This window comes from Neomonachus schauinslandi, chromosome 11 (assembly GCF_002201575.2).
Source record: "Neomonachus schauinslandi chromosome 11, ASM220157v2, whole genome shotgun sequence".
NCBI classification, from domain to species: Eukaryota; Metazoa; Chordata; class Mammalia; order Carnivora; family Phocidae; genus Neomonachus; species Neomonachus schauinslandi.
The window spans coordinates 17,120,348-17,138,524 of NC_058413.1; the positions used below are offsets into that span (position 1 = coordinate 17,120,348).

General features: G+C 57.0%; 1 protein-coding gene across 4 annotated transcripts in view; it reads right to left on the reverse strand.

The window, feature by feature from the left end:
- Nucleotides 1-18,177, reverse strand: part of CD82 (CD82 molecule) — a 50,024-nt gene that overhangs the window by 1,699 nt on the left and 30,148 nt on the right. For 3 of the 4 annotated variants that reach the window (XM_021684764.1, XM_021684762.1, XM_021684763.1), the window contains 5 exons: nt 17,687-17,759; nt 12,893-13,017; nt 12,678-12,752; nt 3,828-3,929; nt 173-379 (listed from right to left, as the gene is read on the reverse strand). In XM_021684764.1, coding sequence (XP_021540439.1) covers nt 173-379; nt 3,828-3,929; nt 12,678-12,752; nt 12,893-13,017; nt 17,687-17,759 — 582 coding nt within the window. The remainder of the gene's footprint in view (nt 1-172; nt 380-3,827; nt 3,930-12,677; nt 12,753-12,892; nt 13,018-17,686; nt 17,760-18,177) is intronic. The other variant, XM_021684765.1, reaches the window with a different exon arrangement.

Below are 18,177 nucleotides of genomic sequence, written 5' to 3' on the forward strand. Positions count from 1 at the left end.
GGAAGGAAGGAAGGAAAGAGGGAAGGAAGGAAGGAAAGAAGGAAGGAGGGAAGAGGGGGGAAGGAGAGAAGAAGTGGGAGGTAAGGAGTAGGCCAGGCAAACCTGAGTGGCCTGAGAACCCGAACCCCAGAGTGCCCCAAGCCCAGCCCCGGCCCCACAGCCTTCCACACACCTCACGGTACACGGGCCAGGACTCAGGGCTGTTCCCGCTCTCGGTCCTGTTGCTGTCGAAAGCCTCACAGAAGCCCTTCCTCACCAGGAAGCCGTCGTCCGCCTCCTGCCGGTCCTCACAGGAGCAGGGGTAGGTGATATTGGTGCGGTTCCTGAGCTCCGCATTGTCCGTCCAGTTGTAGAAGCTGGCCCAGCCGCAGCACTTCACCTGCCGGGAGACCAGCGGTCGCGCCCACTGCCCTCAGGCGGGCCGCCCTCCGCGCGGAGGCGGCGTCTCCCAGGACAGAGGCTCAGATCGGCCACTTTCAGGCCCCCCTGGGCCCAGCCAGACCGCCAGGATGAGAGTTTAGGTTTCGCTTTGGCTTCTGGGAGCCACAGGGAATTTAAAGGGGCTTTCAGGGAACACACAGCATAAATATTAAAACAGCAAGAGACCAAAAATCAGGAGCAGTAAAAATATAAAGCAGCACAGGAGGGACGTTCAAGTTGAAAGACAGAACACAGATGAGTGGGACACAAGAAGGGCAAGCGACACCCAGTTAAGAGTGTGGGGTCTAGGGGCGCCTGGGCGGGCTCAGTTGGCAGAGCATGCAACTCTTGATCACCGGGTCGTGCGTTCAAGCCCCACGTTGGATGTGGAGCCTACTTAAAAAAAAATAATTAAAAAAAAAAAAAAAACGTGTGTGGGGGTCTAGAGTCCGGCTACTGGGTTCAAATCCCAGCTTTGCCACCTACCAGCAGCTTAACTTTGGCTAAAGTGCTTTCCTCAGTCTCCTCATCTGCGAAATGAGGTAACAAAGGTTCCTAACTCAAAGGGCTGTTAGGAGGACTCCATGTATTGAGGCAGGCCAAGCATCCGGCCCCGATCTGGACAGCACAGGGGCTGCTCGGGGAAGGCCAGCTCCACTTTTAGGTGCTGTGTACATGTTGGAGTTGAGATTTGGCTCTGAGCTTCCCAGTTGCCAAGGCGAAAAAGGAGATATGGTCCATTCTGCCTTTTGGAAGAGAAAATGTTCTAGCTCCAGAGGGGAAGAAGGCCCTTCTAGGCTCCCCGTGCCAGAAGGCGTGTCCGTGGGGCTCGCGAAGGGGACCCGGAGGGGCTGTGGATCACATCCGGGCTTGAATTCCTGATGGGACTGGGATCTGAGGGGCTAAGCCTGTGCTGGAAAGGCCCAGTGGAAGGTGGAACCGAGTCGGGGAGGGCACGCACCCTGGGCCTGGGCGAGCCGCCAGCCCTGGCCTCCTCGTGTGGAGACTGGGGTGACAAGAACCACTCTGCCAGGGTCCCTGGGAGGATTAAGTGGACTGGCTGGGTGCCCCTGCGCTGGGTGTGTGGGTCCCCCACCTGCTTCCCTCCCGTCTCTGGTCTCCGGGTGGCCAGTCCTTGACCAGCAGCCTGGTGACCAGCAGGGGGCGAGCCAAGCATGCTCAGGCGTTCTTGGGCTCCAGGCAGCTGCTGGGGCAGGTTCCCTCCCTCCGTTCCGGGCTCATGCAGATACTCGGCTGCCTCCTCTGGCAGGGAGGCTGGCCCCGCTGAGGGGCACCCCCCGCCCTCACACACTCAATAGAAGGAGACAGCTCTCCTTGGCCCTGCTACCACACCAGGCAGAGCCCCCGACCCTGCCTCGTGCCGAGATCTGTCCCCAGCCACCACCTGCCCTGTGTCTCAGTGGTTGGGCGTGACCGATAAACCCTCATCAGCAACATGCCACCTAAGCTCTGTGTAAGCGCCACGGGCTTCATACACTCCTCTCACACGAGCACGGATCCATCGCCCCATTTTCTAGATGAGGAAACCGGCTCTGGAAGTGGCAGAGTTGGTATTCCCGCCCTCAGGGGCCTGATTCAAGTCAGCTTTCTTAACCACCATGCCAAGGAGCATCGGACAGACATCAGAATGATCTAGAGGCCTTGCCTGCGGCAGAAATCCCCCAACCAGTCAACTGCTTCCCATGGTAGGGTGCGCACCCTCTCTCAAGAGACCCAGCTCTCCCCCAGGCTCCTTGAAGGAGGCACGCGTTCATCCTGGGACATGAGCGTCCCCTTACCTCAGCATCTGTGGGTCAAACTGAACGTAGAGGGAAACATCTTCCCATGTGCACTGAGCCCCCCAGCCGACACAGGCCCCCCGACGTGGCCCCAGCTCCTCACCAAAAATTGGGAGGCACAAAACACTACTGTCCTCTCTTCAGGGCCCAGAAAATGGATGCGCCTGTGTGGTCTGGACAGAGTCCCACCTCCAGACACCCTGCTCTCCTGGTGCCATGGAGTCCTCTCGCTGCCTCCACCCCTGCCCCTCGCACCCCACAGCCCTCCACCAGGCAGCAGGCAGGGCTAGAGGCAGGCCCCGGGGACCAGTGTGGCCGGCGCCCCACGGGAGACACGAGGACGCTGCAGCCCAGAGATGCTGGGTCCCAGCCAGGGGCACACAGCACCTGGGACCTCATCCCCGGGGTCCGTTTGTGTGTTTGGTGACTGGTTCACCATCAGGGCGGGCTGGGAACCCAGTGGGCCAGTCAGTTATTCTGTCTGTCAGTCAGCCAGTCAGCCAGTCAGCCAGGCATTCTGTCAGTCATTCCAGCATTCATTCAGTCAGTCAGTTTGTCTGTCAGTCAGTCCATCGTTCATGCATTCATTCATTCATTCAGTCTGTCAGTCATTCTGTCATTCATTCACAAAGTCATCCATCCATTCATTCAGTTAGTCTGTCATTCATTCATTCATTCCGTCAGTCAGTCATTCTGTCTGCCAGTCAGTCCATCATTCATTCAGTCAGTCAGCCAGTCATCCCGTCTGCCAGTTAGTCCATCCTTCATTCATGGATCCACTCATTCAGTCAGTCAGTCATTCTGTCTGCTGGTCAGTCCATCATTCATGCATTCATTCATTCATTCATTCAGCCAGTCATTCAGTAGTCAGTCAGTCATTCTGTCTGCCAGTTCATCCTTCATTCATGCATTCATTCTGTCTGCCAGTCAGTCCATCACTCATTCAGTCAGTCAGTCAGTCAGGCCAGCCATTTTGTCTGCCAGTTAGTCCATCATTCATTCATGCATTCAGTCATTCTCATTCAGTCATTTAATCTGTCAGGCAGTCATTCCATCATTCACTCACTCAGTCAGTCTGTCTCTCTCACTCGGATTGAGGTGGAAAACACATACACTGGAGTGCACAGCCTGATGACTTTTTACACATACACTGGCATAAATGCCAGTTGGATCAGGATTTGGACAGAACACTCCTTTCACCCCAGAAGGTTCCCATGGGCACATCCCATGTCAATACCCCCCCAGAGGTAGCCTCCACTCAGACTCGTGTCAGCATGTCAGCCTTGGCCCCCAGTTCCTTAACCCCCAGGACGGACTCCTGACACTCCCCAGCCTGGCTTGAGATGAGGACCCTCCCCCACCTCCCGGCCACAGACTGGAGCTCTGTGAGCCACTGGAAGCCTCCAAGACCCTGGGCCCCCTGAGTGAGGGACTGTGGTGGTAGCCGGGGTGCCAGGCAGGGGGACTACTCAGAGGCCCCTTGCCCCCAACAGATACATACTCACACACAAACTCCCTGGCATATTCTGTCAGGCACACGGACACCCAGACCCAGACACATTAGGCCAGGACCCTCACGCCACCCCGCCCCCGCCACGGCCGCCGTACCTGAGCCTGCACGTAGTCCCAGGCCTCCTGCAGTCTGTCCTCATGCCCGTCCTTGTAGTTCTGAATGAGCTTGGTCACGATGTTGCCCATCTCCTGCTTTAGCTGCAGAGGGGAGAACAAAGGTCGAGGTCAGATTTCCTGAAACCCGTGCCCCACCTTTGGTCACATCTACTTAAACGGCCTCTCTCCTCCGCCGCCCCCACCCTGGGGACATGCTCACACTCGAAAGCATTTCACTGTCCATGCCAACTACTCTCCTAGTGCTTTCAGGGTGTCAGCCCCCAGCAGGCCACCACACGGAGCTCGGGGCCAGCAGGGCCAACCACTCCTGCGCTGTAGTCTATTCGGCACTCAGCACCCCGGGGACCCTTTAGATGTGAATCTTTGCATGTCACTGCTGCAAACCTTCCAGTGGTCTCTCATCCCTCTCAGGGAGAATGCCAGCATCCTGTCAATGGCCCACAAGGCCCTGCATTGTTTGGCCCCTGCTCTTCCCAAACCTCATTTTCTCTGTTTTTGCTGCTTCTGCTTCAATTACACAGGTCTCCTCTGCTGTCCTTCTGCTAGGCACACTCGTGCCTCAGGGCCTTTGCACTTACTCTTCCCATCACCTGTTATCCTCTTCCCCCAAATATTAACATGGCTCACTCGTCCACTTGCTTCAGGGCTCTGCTTAAATGTCACCTCCTCAGAAAGACCTTCCTGGACCACCCTACAGAATACATCCCTTCTCTATCCCCTCCACCACCCCCTTGCAGGCCCTCCTCAACCCGCAAGGGTGGGCATGTTGTCTTTTCCTTCACAACGTGGTCATTACATGCTCATTCATTTTCAGGATTTATTATCTCTCCCCTCCACCAGAATGTCAGATCCACGGGAGCAAGGACCGAATCTGGCGAAGCCTGGCCAGTGTAGACGCGGGGTGTACTTGAAGAGCGAATGGGTGTATAGTACCACGACACCCCACACACCAGGGTAGTACTCACATACTCTCCCCATTAATCCTCATGCTTGCCCCGAGGCCCCACAAAATCCAAATGCTGCCTGTGTTGGGAATTCAGGGTCCCTTGGTGAGGGAGAGGAGCACCCCCTTTTCCTTAACCCCACCAAGAAAACAATGATTTACAAAGAAGGCAGATGAGTGGTGCAGGGAACAAAAGGATTCAGCCCCAATGGTCCCCCTGAGAGCGGGGCTCTCAACAGAGGATCTCACTACAGCAGCTTTTCAGGAACAAGTCACCTGCACAAAGAGAGGCAAACCCGAAACCAGCCTTGAGCACTGAGAACAGGGCCCCACGCCCCAGGTGGGAGCGAGGGGCCCCCCCGAGAGCCAGACCCAGCCTGGCCCTGCTGGCCTCTCCTGTGTACCTTGTTCAGGGGCCTTCCTGGCACTCCAGCATGAATAAGCTAGTCACAGCCACCTGCTGTCACCACAGAAGCCCAGGGGGAGGGGCCAGGGCACCGAGGGGACGGCCACAAACCTGCCCCTCAGTTCCGGAGAAAGGGGAATTAGGATATAGGACAGGTACTTCCAGGCCGGGGTTTTCAGAGCCCAGCTCACAGCGCAGTGAGTGGGCTTCCGTCAGCTCCCCACAGGCAGCTCACAAATGCAGCGTTCGGAGAACCCACATCCTCCGGATGGACCTGCCACCCTGGCTCCTTGCCCCTCCCTTCACTGGCCCCACTCCCCAGGACTGTCCTCTGCCCCCTCCCTCTTGACAGAACCCCTAGCACAGTACTCTTCATTTTACTCACACAGAGCTTTACGATTTACAAAGCTTTCCTATGGGCAATTAATCGCAGTAACAGTGGCTAAGTTTTATCAAACAATTGTTATGTACCAGCCATGCTAAGCACTTTTCGTGCATTAATTCATTTTAATCCTCAGAGCAGATCTAGAGGCTAGGGATTTACCTCATTCCCTCATTTTAGAGATGCAGAAAACGAGGCCCAGAGAGGTTGACTAACTTGGCCAAGGTCACACAGCCGACATGTGAAGAGCTGGGATTTGGACCCAGAACCCAAGTCTTGACCCATGAAGCTCTATCAGCATTGGAACCACATGGCCACGGCTTGAAGGCGGTCAGAGCGGTGATAAGGAGGGCCCGGAGACGCTAAGTGGCTGGCCCCTGTCATACAGCTGGCTCCCGTGGGTCTTGGGTCTCTCTGCCCTGACCATCTCTGCTCCACCTCTTCTCCCCAGTGGGTGGATGATCCCCGAGGCGTGGAAAGGAGGGGGGCGTCCCCAGAGGCATTTGCATGGAGAGCCGCCTCTCCCACAGCTGTCCTACCTGCCCGCGCCCCCCTCCCCTCCGCGGACCTAGTCTCTATTTATACCCCAGCGTGGTTGCCACGGCAGCCCAGACTTCCCTATTTCAGGCCCCCCCTGAAATGAGAAAAGTGATGGAAGCCGGGGGGGGTTTCCACTGAGGCTGGGTGGTTTCCATGGAAACACCACATCACCCTGCAGCCCAGACTAGAGCTGAGAGATCTAGCTGGGGCCACAGGGACCACGGCGGCAGGGGCTGGTTCTGCTCGGAGCTGATCCCTTGGGATCCCCATGCCCAGGAGGCCCTGTTGGGAGCTCGGGGAGGTCACCCTGGCAACCAGGTAGCTCCTGAGACAAGAAAGAGCAGGGAGGGGAAGGAGGAAGATGCCCACTCTCTCACTTCATCCCTGCAAGGGCCGCCTCTGTGGTTTCTGCCTGCTCTGCGGGCCAGGAGTCTCCCTCCTTGGAATAACACTTCCTTTCCTTAGGGGTAACCACCCCTCAATCCCTCCATGAGCCTGGGAAGCCCTGTCCCCTCCCTGGCCCGGGCAAGTCCTAGGCTGTCGCTGGTCGCCTTCCCCACCCTGGGCGTGTCACCCAAGCTAACCTTCTCTTTCCGCTCATCCAGCTGGGATGAGGGTGGCCGCCTCAGGCTCTGCTGGGGACTGCCCTCCTGAGAAGGGAGCTGACGGAGGAGAGAAGGAGCAAGGAACGGAGAGGGACAGGGTCCCCGGGGCAGCCTTTGGAAATGTGGATCCAGCTGAGCATCCAAGAATCCAAGCACAGACCCTCTGAAGTGGAGGGTCCTGTGTAAACGCTCAGGTCACACACCTAGGGGGCCAGCCCTGGAGCGCTGCCCAGTCCCATCCTCCCCATTACCCAGAAGAGAAAACAGGTTCAGAGCGTCAGCACGACTTGCCAAGATCACACAGCTAGCAGGCAGCAGACAGGACTTGTAACCCTGATGCGTGCGGTCCCAGAAACCTGCGATCTCAACCACAGCCAATCACCCACTGTCTCCCCCGACCCCAGATCCCACTGTCCTCCGGGGTGGCTCCCCACTACCACCACGCTGTGCTTTCACTTCACCTTGCAGTGCGACTTTTCACAGAGAGGCAGGATTAGAAGAGACCTCGGAATCTAGCATATCATCCAAATGTAAGGGCCCTTTCCAGATTTTCCCAGGCTCTGCTTATATGCTCCCTCTATGGGGAACTCAGGACCCCACAGAATGGCACATTGCAGGGGCGGGGAGGCTCTTGATACAAGCAATTCATTTTAAGTGGAGCTCAAGTGACTTCTGCCCATTAGCTTGAGTTCTCCTCCTCCCTGCTCCCTCGCAAGTCCCTGATGGGACCATAGGGGACAAATCAGATCACTCTCCCAGGACAAACCATTCGGATATTCGAGCCCTTCTCCCTTCTCCCCCTCCTCTCCGGCTCCTCCGACCACTCCTTTGGATGGTGTCCAGACCTCTCTCCATGCTCTTTATTCTAATGTATCAAATTGCCCTTGAGAACGAGGTGCCCCCCCCCCCCGCACGACATGGACCCACATCTTCCTGTCCTCTCCCCGGGTTCCCACAGGATATGTTACCAAGTGCTTTGCCAGAAGGCAGATACAACGGGTCTGAGGCTTCAGCTTGGGATCCCGATAGGAGATGAGGGCCCTTGGCAATGGTGGATGCAGACGGCATGGTGTGTTTACTCCTCGGCACCACCTGAGTTATTTCCTGAAAGCCGACTGCAAAGTACATAATGGCTACCCCAGAACTCCCCAGGCTCCAGTAAGTTCCTTGAGGGCGGTGTCTGAGTCAGGCACCACCCTCTGCTGCCGGGGCCACAGAGCCATGGAACCAGGCAGGCACCAGCACCTTAAGAACGTTAATCCCGGGGCCCCTGGGTGGCTCAGTCGGTTAAGTGTCTGCCTTTGACTCAGGTCATGATCCCAGAGTCTTGGGATCGAGCCCCAGGTTGGGCTCCCTGCTCAGCAGGGAGCCTGCTTCTCCCTCACCCTCTACCGCTCCCCCTGCTGGTGTTGCCGTGTGCCCTCTCTAAGTAAATAAAATCTTAAAAAAAAAAAAAAAAGAATCGAATCTCCATCCCACTGCTCTCCATGATCCCCTTCCAGAAGGGCTGCCTGGACCCTTCTTCTTCCCAAAAGGGAAGACAAAGGCTCTGTCCTGGCTCCAGCTGCCCACCCCCAAGGCTGGTAGCAACCCAGGCCAGGGGATCAGGAAGTTTCCATCACAGGGGGCAGGCCTCTCACAGAATGGCACTGTCCTCGGGGAACCTGTCTTACCACCCGTAATACGTTGGCTCTTCCGAGCTTCTTAGGTAGGAAAGGGAAAGAGGGGGAAGGGCATCACGGTGCTCCTGACCAGCCTCCCCCGGGGGTCACAGCAGTGTGGCTGGGCCACTGTCACCACCCCCAACCCCCAGTGCTCACCCAGCCCACTCAAGCCCCTTCCCCTCCAAGCCCTCAGCCCGCAGGCCTTCTGCTCAACCCCCTGACATAATCCACTGAAGCCTCAGAGGCCTCACCAGTGCGGGCTGTTGGGCGGGTAAGCAGTCGGGCCTGCGTGAGTGCACCAAGCCCAGTGCTCAGCACATCCCAGCAGATAGCGTGTTCGCTTCCTTCCTCCTGACCCTCTCCCACTCTCCACTGCTTGGCGAGCACAAGCCAGGATCCCAGAGCGTCAGAGCTGGGAAAGGCCCTAGAGGTCAGCTGAGACTCCGAGAGGCAGGGCAAGTTGTCCAAGGCCATGGAGCAACCAGAGGCAAAGCCCACCCTAGAACACAGGGCCCCGGAAGCCCAGACCCGGGCCGTGCCCACTGAACAGGGATTGGCTATATGGTCAGATGAGGAAAGAGCCAGAGGAATCTCCACTCCCAAATCCGGGCCCCCACGGCTCTGGCTAATACTGATATTAACACCAACGACAATAGGAACGGCTGCCACTTACTGAGCCCTTACTAAGCATTAACGGAGTTAACGATGGTGATCGTCACAGCAAACCCTTGCAATGATACCAGGAAAGGCCCTTCCCACCGGCGACGCGCTTCAATCCGCAGCACAATCCGCAGCCGTCCAAGACGGCTTTGGGGCCCGTGTGCTCTGGCGCTGAGCAATGTTCCAATTTCAGAAAGGGATTGGGGTCTGGGTCACACCCCGCACTCTCTCCCACTCATAATTCCCGAGGGCCACCGAAATGGGGTACACAGAGGCCATAAATGGCCTGCCTTCTGTTTGGATTTGATTTTGTCACAGAATGAGCTGGAAAGGGCATTTTTGCTTTTCCAAAGTGGCTCTTGGATTTCAGAACTGCTGCTAAGGGGAGTGGACCTGTATGATCACCACTGTTCGACCGGTGAGGTGAGTGGAGTACAGAGAGGCTGAGTAACTTGCCGAGGGCCTCAGAGCAGCGATTCCAACACGGGCAGTTTGGTTCCGGAGTTGAGGCCTTGGCCACCATTCTATCTTATAAAAGCGTTGAGGTCTGTGCTCACTTCAACTCTGGGTGGGAGTGGGGGCCCAGCAGCTTTCCCCTAATTTATAGACACAGAATCTAGGGCTTGAGAGGCCACGTGCCTTGCCCAAGGCCCCCAGCCTCCCCTGTGGCTGCCCTGGCTGCTGGGAACTCGGGCCGAGACCAATGGCATCCCCAGAGACCACTTCGGGCTGGGGAGGAACGGGGGGAACCCCAGTGGCTCAGTCCCTCCCACCAGCCCAGGAGGCCTGGAGAGTGAGGGAAAGCCCAGCCCATTGCCTTTAGAAGGCCTTTTCCTTCAGGCTCAACAAGGCCCAGCTCCTCAGCTGGGCCTCATCTGCAGGAATAAACATCATCAAGAACATGTTTAGTCTTCCACTGGGATTTACAATGTGCTGGGAAAGAAAAAATAAATCATTCATTCTAACTTGGGTGAGAGAGTGCTGCCAGAACCTTCCCAGCAGAGCCAGGAAATGTCCCTTCGCTTACAGGACAGGTGGGCTGGGACCAGAGGGCACGAGGTATGGAGGCTGGTGGGGCGGGGGAGCAGGGCGCAGAGGAGGGAATCGTAGGGTACGACAGAGAGTCTGGACTCTGGAGTCAGGAATCCTGATTCTCCAAACAAGCCTTGCTCTGGGGCTTTGGGACGCCTCTGAAGCATAGCTGCTGGTTGTCGGCCAAGCCCAGACTAGACCAGCCCGCAGGGAGGCAGCATGCTGGAGAGGGAGACATGGGCCTTGGGTCAGAGGGATCGGGATGGAATTCTCCACTCTGGCGCATCCGAGCTATGTGTGGCTGTGGCCTGAAGTCATTTTGCTGTTCTCGGCCTCAGTTTCTTAAACTGGAAAATGCTTGTAAAACTGAAATGTTTATCAAGTTACTAGCTCAGTTCCTGGCATGTGGTTGGCATCCAATAGATGGGCGCTGTCTTTATTACTGTGATGGGGAAACTCAGACGAGGAGAAAGTGGACGTCCTAAGACCCATGCAGAGTTGACCGGCTTCTGAGTCATGGAAACCAGCTCACCAGGGCCCAGTTCTTATCCACTCTGATTATAATGTACCACTGACTGGGTCCCAGAGAAGCCCCAGGTGCCACAGGGCAGAAATAAAGACCAGATCTCACAACCCTTTCACTGGGAAAAGAGTTTCCCTCCTTTAAACACTGCCTTCCTGTCTGTTGGCCAAGCGAGCTTCCTTTCATCTACTGAAACCACTCTTTCCCCTTTTGCCTTGGCTGCCAGGAAGCTCAGTATTCAAGTTAGCCCTCAGCTACTGTTATCTAGTGCCCTGGCTTCAGGGACATTGCTTTTCCTCTTCCAGTGTGTGTTCTAATCTCTCTCGTTTTGATTTTAGTTACCCTGTGCCTGTGTTGGAACTCAACTCCACTTCTCCTGGGGAACAGGCTGGGTGTGGATTATGAAGAAGTAAAGCAGACTCGGGTAGGAACCACTGCAATGGAAATTGCACCAATATGAACCTGGGGCTGCCCGGGTTCAAATCCTCGCTCTGCCGCTTACTAGCTGTGTGACCTTTGGTCAAGGTGCCTCATTTCTGTGCTTCGGCTTCCACATCTGAAAATGAGGGTATCACACCCATGACCTCGAAGGACCACAGTGAGGAAAAACTAAGTGAGCACAATCTGTATGCCACAGTGGGGGGGGGGGGGGGGGCTTGTTCTAGGCTCCACTCCACAAAGTGTTAGTTGTTGATGTTGGTGTAATGTTTTCTCACCTTCCTTTTCAGAGTGATATGAGGCAACTGGACCTTCGAGTGGTGAAATGCAGGAGCCCACTAGCCACCAGCTGTCTCCCCAGTTGGATAAGAACTGTAGCACTGGAGGAGGGTGGGGGGTCCTGGGGGCATCCGGGTCAAGGGCCATGTGCAGTGGGTCTGGGCTAAGCTCTGGGCCCTCGCCTGGCCCGGCCACTGGCTGGCTTGGTGCCCTCGCCCCTCACCTGTCGATGGGGATTCTCACACTACCCTGAGAGGGAAGGCATGGGGAGCATCAGTGAAAGAATGAAAGTAAAGTGGCCAGCATTGCACCCTGTAGTACATGGTGTGTGCTGACCCAACCACAGGGATGCCGTGGGCACTGCCATAAGGATGAGACAATGTGTGTAAAGCTTCTAGAAGATACCATGTGCACATAGTAGGTGCTCCATAAGTGCTAACTTTGACAGTCACAGTCGACTGGCTCACCCAACAGCTATTCCTGGCTTCCCTTCTCCCTTGTGCCTGTGTCTTCTAGAGTCCCCTTGAAGCCAGGGGTGTCTTTGTGACCCAGTCTGGGGAAGACTGTTGGAGGACTTGCTTTTCTGATCAAAGGGATGGCCGGGGCTGGCACTGCCTGTTTCCCTTTCTTCTGGCTACAGCAGCACGGATGGTGCTGTGGCAGCCATCTTGTGACCATGAGGTGAGTGATGTGATATAGCGAGTGGCATGATGAGGATGCTGAACACACAGCCAGAAGCATGGTCTCTGATTCCAGCCCGACTTCTGGTTAATCAACAGCAAATATCTTTAGAATTTAAGCCACAGTCAGCCTGATTTTTCTATTCCTTAAAGCTGAGCGCCTTCTCTGTGATGCAAAACTAATTTTTTTATTGACAGTCTCCTCCCTGGGTCTCATCTGCGGATGAGTGGCATGGATTTATTACTTGCTGAGGTGCTTGAATAAAAACAAGACCAACAACATTTATTGGGCGCTTACCATGCCAAGCACTGTGCTGTATTTTACTAAGATAATCTCACTGAATCCTCGCCAGAACCTTGCAAGTTAAATTTATTATTGTCCTCCATTTGCAGAAGGTGAGACAGGCCCAGACAGGCAAGCGGCTTGCCCACAGCCCCACAGCTACAAGGTGCTGGGGTAGAGCTGCGTTCAGGCCCACGGCGACTCTGCCCAAGACGCTGCCCCCCTCACATCTCGCTAGGAGATCACAGGGACCAGAGGCCCAGGAGGCTGCCAGGCACCTCCTGGGTTTGTCTGTGACAGCTGAGAGGCCCCTGGTCTCTCCCCTACCCCCAGGGCCAATCCCCCTGCAGGGCCAGCCCAGCCCAGCCCAGCCAGGGGCCAGGAGGGTGCTTACCTTGCCCATGTTGAAATAGAAGAGGGTTCCCGCAGCCACCTGGATGATGAGGATCAGGAGGAGGAAGGCAAAGTACTGGGGACACAGAGCAGCACGGAGTCAGCCGCAAGCACCCCCCGCCCTTGGTGACCCCACCCCGCTCACCTCTGCACGAGCTCCCACAGTCGGGACCAGGGGGGCACGCAGGCCCCACCCAGCTGGACAGCGGCACTCACCAGCCCCAGAAGGCAGCGGACCTCCTTGATGGCACCGATGCAGCCCAGGAAGCCCATGAACATGGTGACAGCGCCCACGCCGACGAAGACGCAGGCCCCCACCTTGAGCGAGCTGGAGGAGGTCTCTGGGGATGGAAAGAACGGCGTTCAGTTCGGCCCAGCTATCTCACCCTTGTTAAGCACACCATCAGGGGTAAGGCCCAGAGGTCTAGCACTGCTCCCCCTGGAGTCAGAGCACTGGGATCAGCCCCTACCAGATGTTGTGCTGGCTGCTGGGGAGACAGGAGTCGGACTGCTGAGGTCCCCACGACAAGGAGCTGCCATTCAGTGGGGAGGGGCGTGGGGACAATAACACACAGCACACAATGACCAGATCCCCTGGTTGTGGAGAGAGCCACAGGGACACTGAGGCCGGCTCCAGTAGATGACCATGGGGTGGCGAGTGGGTTGGGGGGTTGGGGAAGCCTGGTATGAGCAGGTGACATTTGAGCCTGAGCCTGAGCCTGACACTGAGAGGAGAATGGAGAAGCAGCCTAGTGAAGATCTATGAGGGGAAGGCATTCCAGGCAGGGGGGAACAGTAAGGAGGAAGGAGCAAGCCTGATGTATTTGAAGAAGGTGAGACAGATCAGGCCAGTGTGAGTCCGACAGGTGATATGCTTGAGGCGTAGAGAGAGGCTCCTGATGGCAAGAGACCCTCTTCAGGGCCGAGGGCGGACAGAGCCCACCCTCGTGGGTGGAGGTCGAGGTTCCATCAGAGCACTTGACCACCATTTCCCTAAAAGACCAGCACATCACCTGCCAGAACAGAGCACAGCTCACACCCACCTCCAGATGCCCTCTACCCAGAGGCTGTCATATGCCAGAAGGGCCAGGGGAGATGTGCCTCCGCCTGGCAGGGGGCGGCAGACTCATCCCACAACAGCCCCTGCAGTCTCTGGGAGGCAGCTGGGACAGGATGTTTCCAGAAAGCTGGAGAGCAGCCTAGAGTGCATTAGCGGATCCGGGGAACCTCTTAGGGATATAGATTCCTGGGTCCGTGACAACTGGACAGACTTTCCTGGGAGACCACCTGGAATCTGCCATTTTTTTTTTTTGAAGATTTTATTTATTTATTTGAGAGAGAGAATGAGAGACAGAGAGCAGGAGAGGGGGGAGGGTCAGAGGGAGAAGCAGACTCGCCGCCGAGCAGGGAGCCCGATGCGGGACTCGATCCCGGGACTCCGGGATCATGACCTGAGCCGAAGGCAGTCGCCCAACCAACTGAGCCACCCAGGCGCACCTGGAATCTGCCATTTTTTTTTTTTAATATTTTATTTATTTATTTGAGACAGAGAGAATGAGAGACAGAGAGCACATGAGAGGGGGGAGGGTCAGAGGGAGAATCAGACCCCCCGCCGAGCAGGGAGCCCGATGCGGGACTCGACCCCGGGACTCCGGGATCATGACCTGAGCCGAAGGCAGGCGCCCCTGGAATCTGCCATTTTAATGTGCTCTCCTAAGGAGGGCATGGCCAGGGCTGGCCCAAGTGGCCGTCAGCAGGGAGGACGCTGGCCGGCTCCCTGGGGGGCTTGGGAGAAGCTGAGATCCACCCCACCCCCAGCCACCCAGGGCGCCTTAGTGCCCTTAAGCAGTAACTACAGAGCTGAAGTGTGGGTGGGTAGGAGGGCCTGATTCAGCTCCACTTCCTGGTCACAGACAGAATGGTCTGAACTCAGGAAGAGCCCTGGCCAGCCCACCCTGCTCTCAGGCTGCCAGGGCAGGGCTGCCTCCACCCAGCTCCTCACAGGAGCCCCCAGGCAGGCTGGGCGGGCATGGTGGGGACCTGCTGGGGTGAGTGGGGGGCTCCTGGCACTGAGCCCCCATTTTCATTCTAGGCCCGCAGCACCCTGCTCTCAGCAATCAGCAGAGTCAGGAAGAAGCCATCCAATGCCACTCTTTCGAAGCTTCCTCGGTTTGAGGCCAGGGATGACTCCCAGAGAAAAGAAATTTGGCACAGTCTGGAATCCACTGCGTGCCAGCCCGAACAAGGCCCTTTATCCGAATCATCTGCTTCATTTCCACAACAGGCCCATGAGGGTGGATTTACATCCTGATTTGTCCCTAAGAGCCCTGAAGCCCAGGCAGGCTAAGAGGCCACCTGGGGGCCCAGCAGGCAAGACCCAGGGCTAAGATCCCCCAACTCAGCTTCTCCCCCAGGAGGCCAGCCCGGCTGCGAGGTCTCAGCTTCTCAGAACGTCTAGTGGACACCAGTCTCTGACCGCACCCAGGGTCTCAGGCTGGCCCCAATCTGAGCAACCTGACTTAGGAAGGGGACAAGTGGACATTCTGGGCTGGCCCTCCACTGTGCACGGCAGAAACATCTGGGTCCTGCCGGGCCTGGCAGGTACCAGTGAGGTAGAAGTGGCCCCAAATGAAAGGGACCAAAGGCAACAAGAAAGGGGTTCTCATCCCAGCTCTGCTGCGAACGAGCTCTGAGCCTGGGCAAGCCATCCTCTGGCCTCTATTTCCTTCTCTGTGAAATGGAACTAAATCCTACTTCAAGGTGTTATTACCAACTTCATCACTTCTGTAGGGTTGACTAGTTACTAGGAGCTGTTCTAAACGCTTTTCCTATATTAACTCATTTCATTTCTCACAACAACCTCATGAGATATATTCTATTATTATCCCCATTTTCTAGATGAAGAGGCACAGAGAAGTGAAGTGACTTGCCCATGATCACCCAGCTAGGAGGCAGCAGAGCCAGGATTCGAACCATGGCAGCCCGGCTCCAGAGTCTGTGCTCCTGACCACGGCACTTGCTTGCTCTGGTTAAGGCAGGACTGCATGGTGAGTGTGGAATCCCGCAGTACAGGGGCTCAGGAGCCATGCCCTCTGTTCATATCCCAGCTCCCCCTCCTGGCTGTGTTTCCTGGGACAAGTTAACTCCCCTTCCTGTGCTTTGGTTTCCTCCACTGTGAAATGGGCACAGCAACACCTCGCCCCGTGGACTCACAGTGTGGACTCAGTTAGGTGACGGGAGAGCTGTGTCACACCGGCCTGGAACGTACGTAGTAGGTCAGGAGCCCTGGGTCCCAGCCCCGACCCTCACTTGCTGTGTGATTCTTAGCAAGTCTTTTTCCTCTGCTAGATCAGTGCTTCTGAACCCTGGCTGCCTGGGAATCACCTGGGGAGCTTTTTAAAAACCACAATGCTCCAGGCCCCTGCCCACACACCAGTGGAGTCAGATCCCCTTGGGGTGGGCCTGGGGCCCTTGTATTTGTGAAAACATTCTGGGTGCATCTAGGGGACCTCTGCATTCTGGCGGCTCAGGGAGAGTCTGCGAACTGAACAGGGAGGAGGCGGGAGCAGCAGTAGGAGGTTCCTGGGGCCTGGGGCAAGGTGCAGAGGATAGAGATACAGTGGGTGAGCTGGGCCTTGAGACTTTGCCCCCTGGTGCAGTACCTGCTGGGTGTGGCCCATGGCCAGGAAGCAGGGAGCCTGGGCCTAATCAGGGCAGAGGCGGATGTGTCCCATGTTGGAAAGGCCTGGGGAGCATGGGCATCCCGCTGGGGTGGGAAATGCAGACCCTAGCCCCAGAATGGGAGAACATTCTGCAGCCCTCCACCCCAGCAGGAGGCAGGGCTAACAGCTCCAGGCTGCATCGGATGTGGCTGGAGGGTGGATCATCCTTGCTTCCTTTCAGGTCTGAGGGGAGGCCTAGCCCCCTGGGGCCACAGTGACAGGTGTGGCCTCTCCATCACCCATCCTAGCCTGGTTCCGCTTTATTCAAATCAAGCAGCTGCCATGGGCCGGAGTCCAAACCTGCTGCTTCAGCAGCAGCTGGGAGGGAAATGAGCCAAGGATGCACTCACTGAGGGGAGTGGCATCACTGTGCTACTTGGGGCCCTCAGCTGTGCCTCCCTTCCACCTCAGGGCATCCATGAGATCAGTGCAGCAAGCCTGGCAGGCTTCCTGGAGGAGGCCGGGCGTAGACCTGGAAAGGCTCTTATCATCTGTGCAGGAGTGCCTTGGGCTTCTTTCCTCCTGCTTCAAGGGTGAGAGAAGGGGCTTGCATGCTGTGGTTCACCCTACCACAGGCAGCATTTAGGACCAAAGCTCTGGGGGTTCAAGTCTCCCGCCTATCACTGGAAGCTCTGTGAACGTGAGCCAGGGACATCACTTCTCTGAGCCTCATGTCCTCACCTGTAAGGCAGGACTAGAACAGCTCCTACCTCACAGGGCTATCGAGGGATTAAGGCAATTTTCATGTGCAAAATGCTCGGCCCTGTGCCTGCCTCAGAACGAGCACAGACCATGGACGCTGCGCCCGGTGTCTCCCTCCGCAGTCCAGAGGCCCGACGAATCTAGCCGGCACTGGGCACATGGTGGGCACGTCATCAGCTCCTGACGACCTCTTTCCCACCCTTTCCAACGTTTCTCTGAACTGACGGGGGCCGGACTGGGGCCCACATCTTGCTGAGCTCGCAAATGGAGGGACAGAGACCGTAAGAGGCTTTCTCGAGGTCAGGGCTGAGGGAAAGGGGCCGGGCTGGGAGAGCAAGCCTCCCTCAACCCCCAGTGTTCTCCAGACAACAGCAGCTTTGTGTGGGGAGGGAGAGAAAATTCCTCCCGAAAACCCCTGCAGAGGGGGCCCGGGGCAGAGCGGTCAGCGCAGGACCCGGGTGAGGTCCTGAGGGCAGCTGAAAAGTGACCCGCTGTGAGGTTCAGGTTCTTGTGGAGCAGCCCTGCCCGTTGCCCTGGCCCCACCGCTCCAGAGCCAGTCGGGCAGGGAGATTGGAGGGACCCTTACGTAGCACAGAGATGAAACTGCTCTTGTCGGCCAGGATCCACACCCCGAAACCCAGGATCACCGCGCCTAGGATCTGGAAAGAGAAGGCAGTCAATGGGGGCCTGAGGGGGCCCTGCCCAGCTGCCCCTGCAGGCCAGGAGGACCTGGGGGGCGCGTGCACAACCTCCATCCTCAGGCCCCACACCCCAAGTCCTGACATCAGGGCCACGTGTGGGGAGTCCTTTCTGCCTCCCACCTCTCCTACCCCATGCCCACATGTGGTCAAACCAAGCCTATTAGCTTTGAGGGGTGCAGCCTCCTTCCAGGGGTACCCTCCGACTTTACCTCCTAGCCCTCTCCCATGCTCATCGCCTCCACTCTAGCCCAGCTCAGTGGCTGGGGACATCCCAAACAAGCACTGGGGAAAATCCTGCATGAACGTGAACATCAAAGCCCACTTGCCCTTCAGAGCTCGGCTCAGAGGCCACCTTCCACGGGAGCCCTCCTGACTC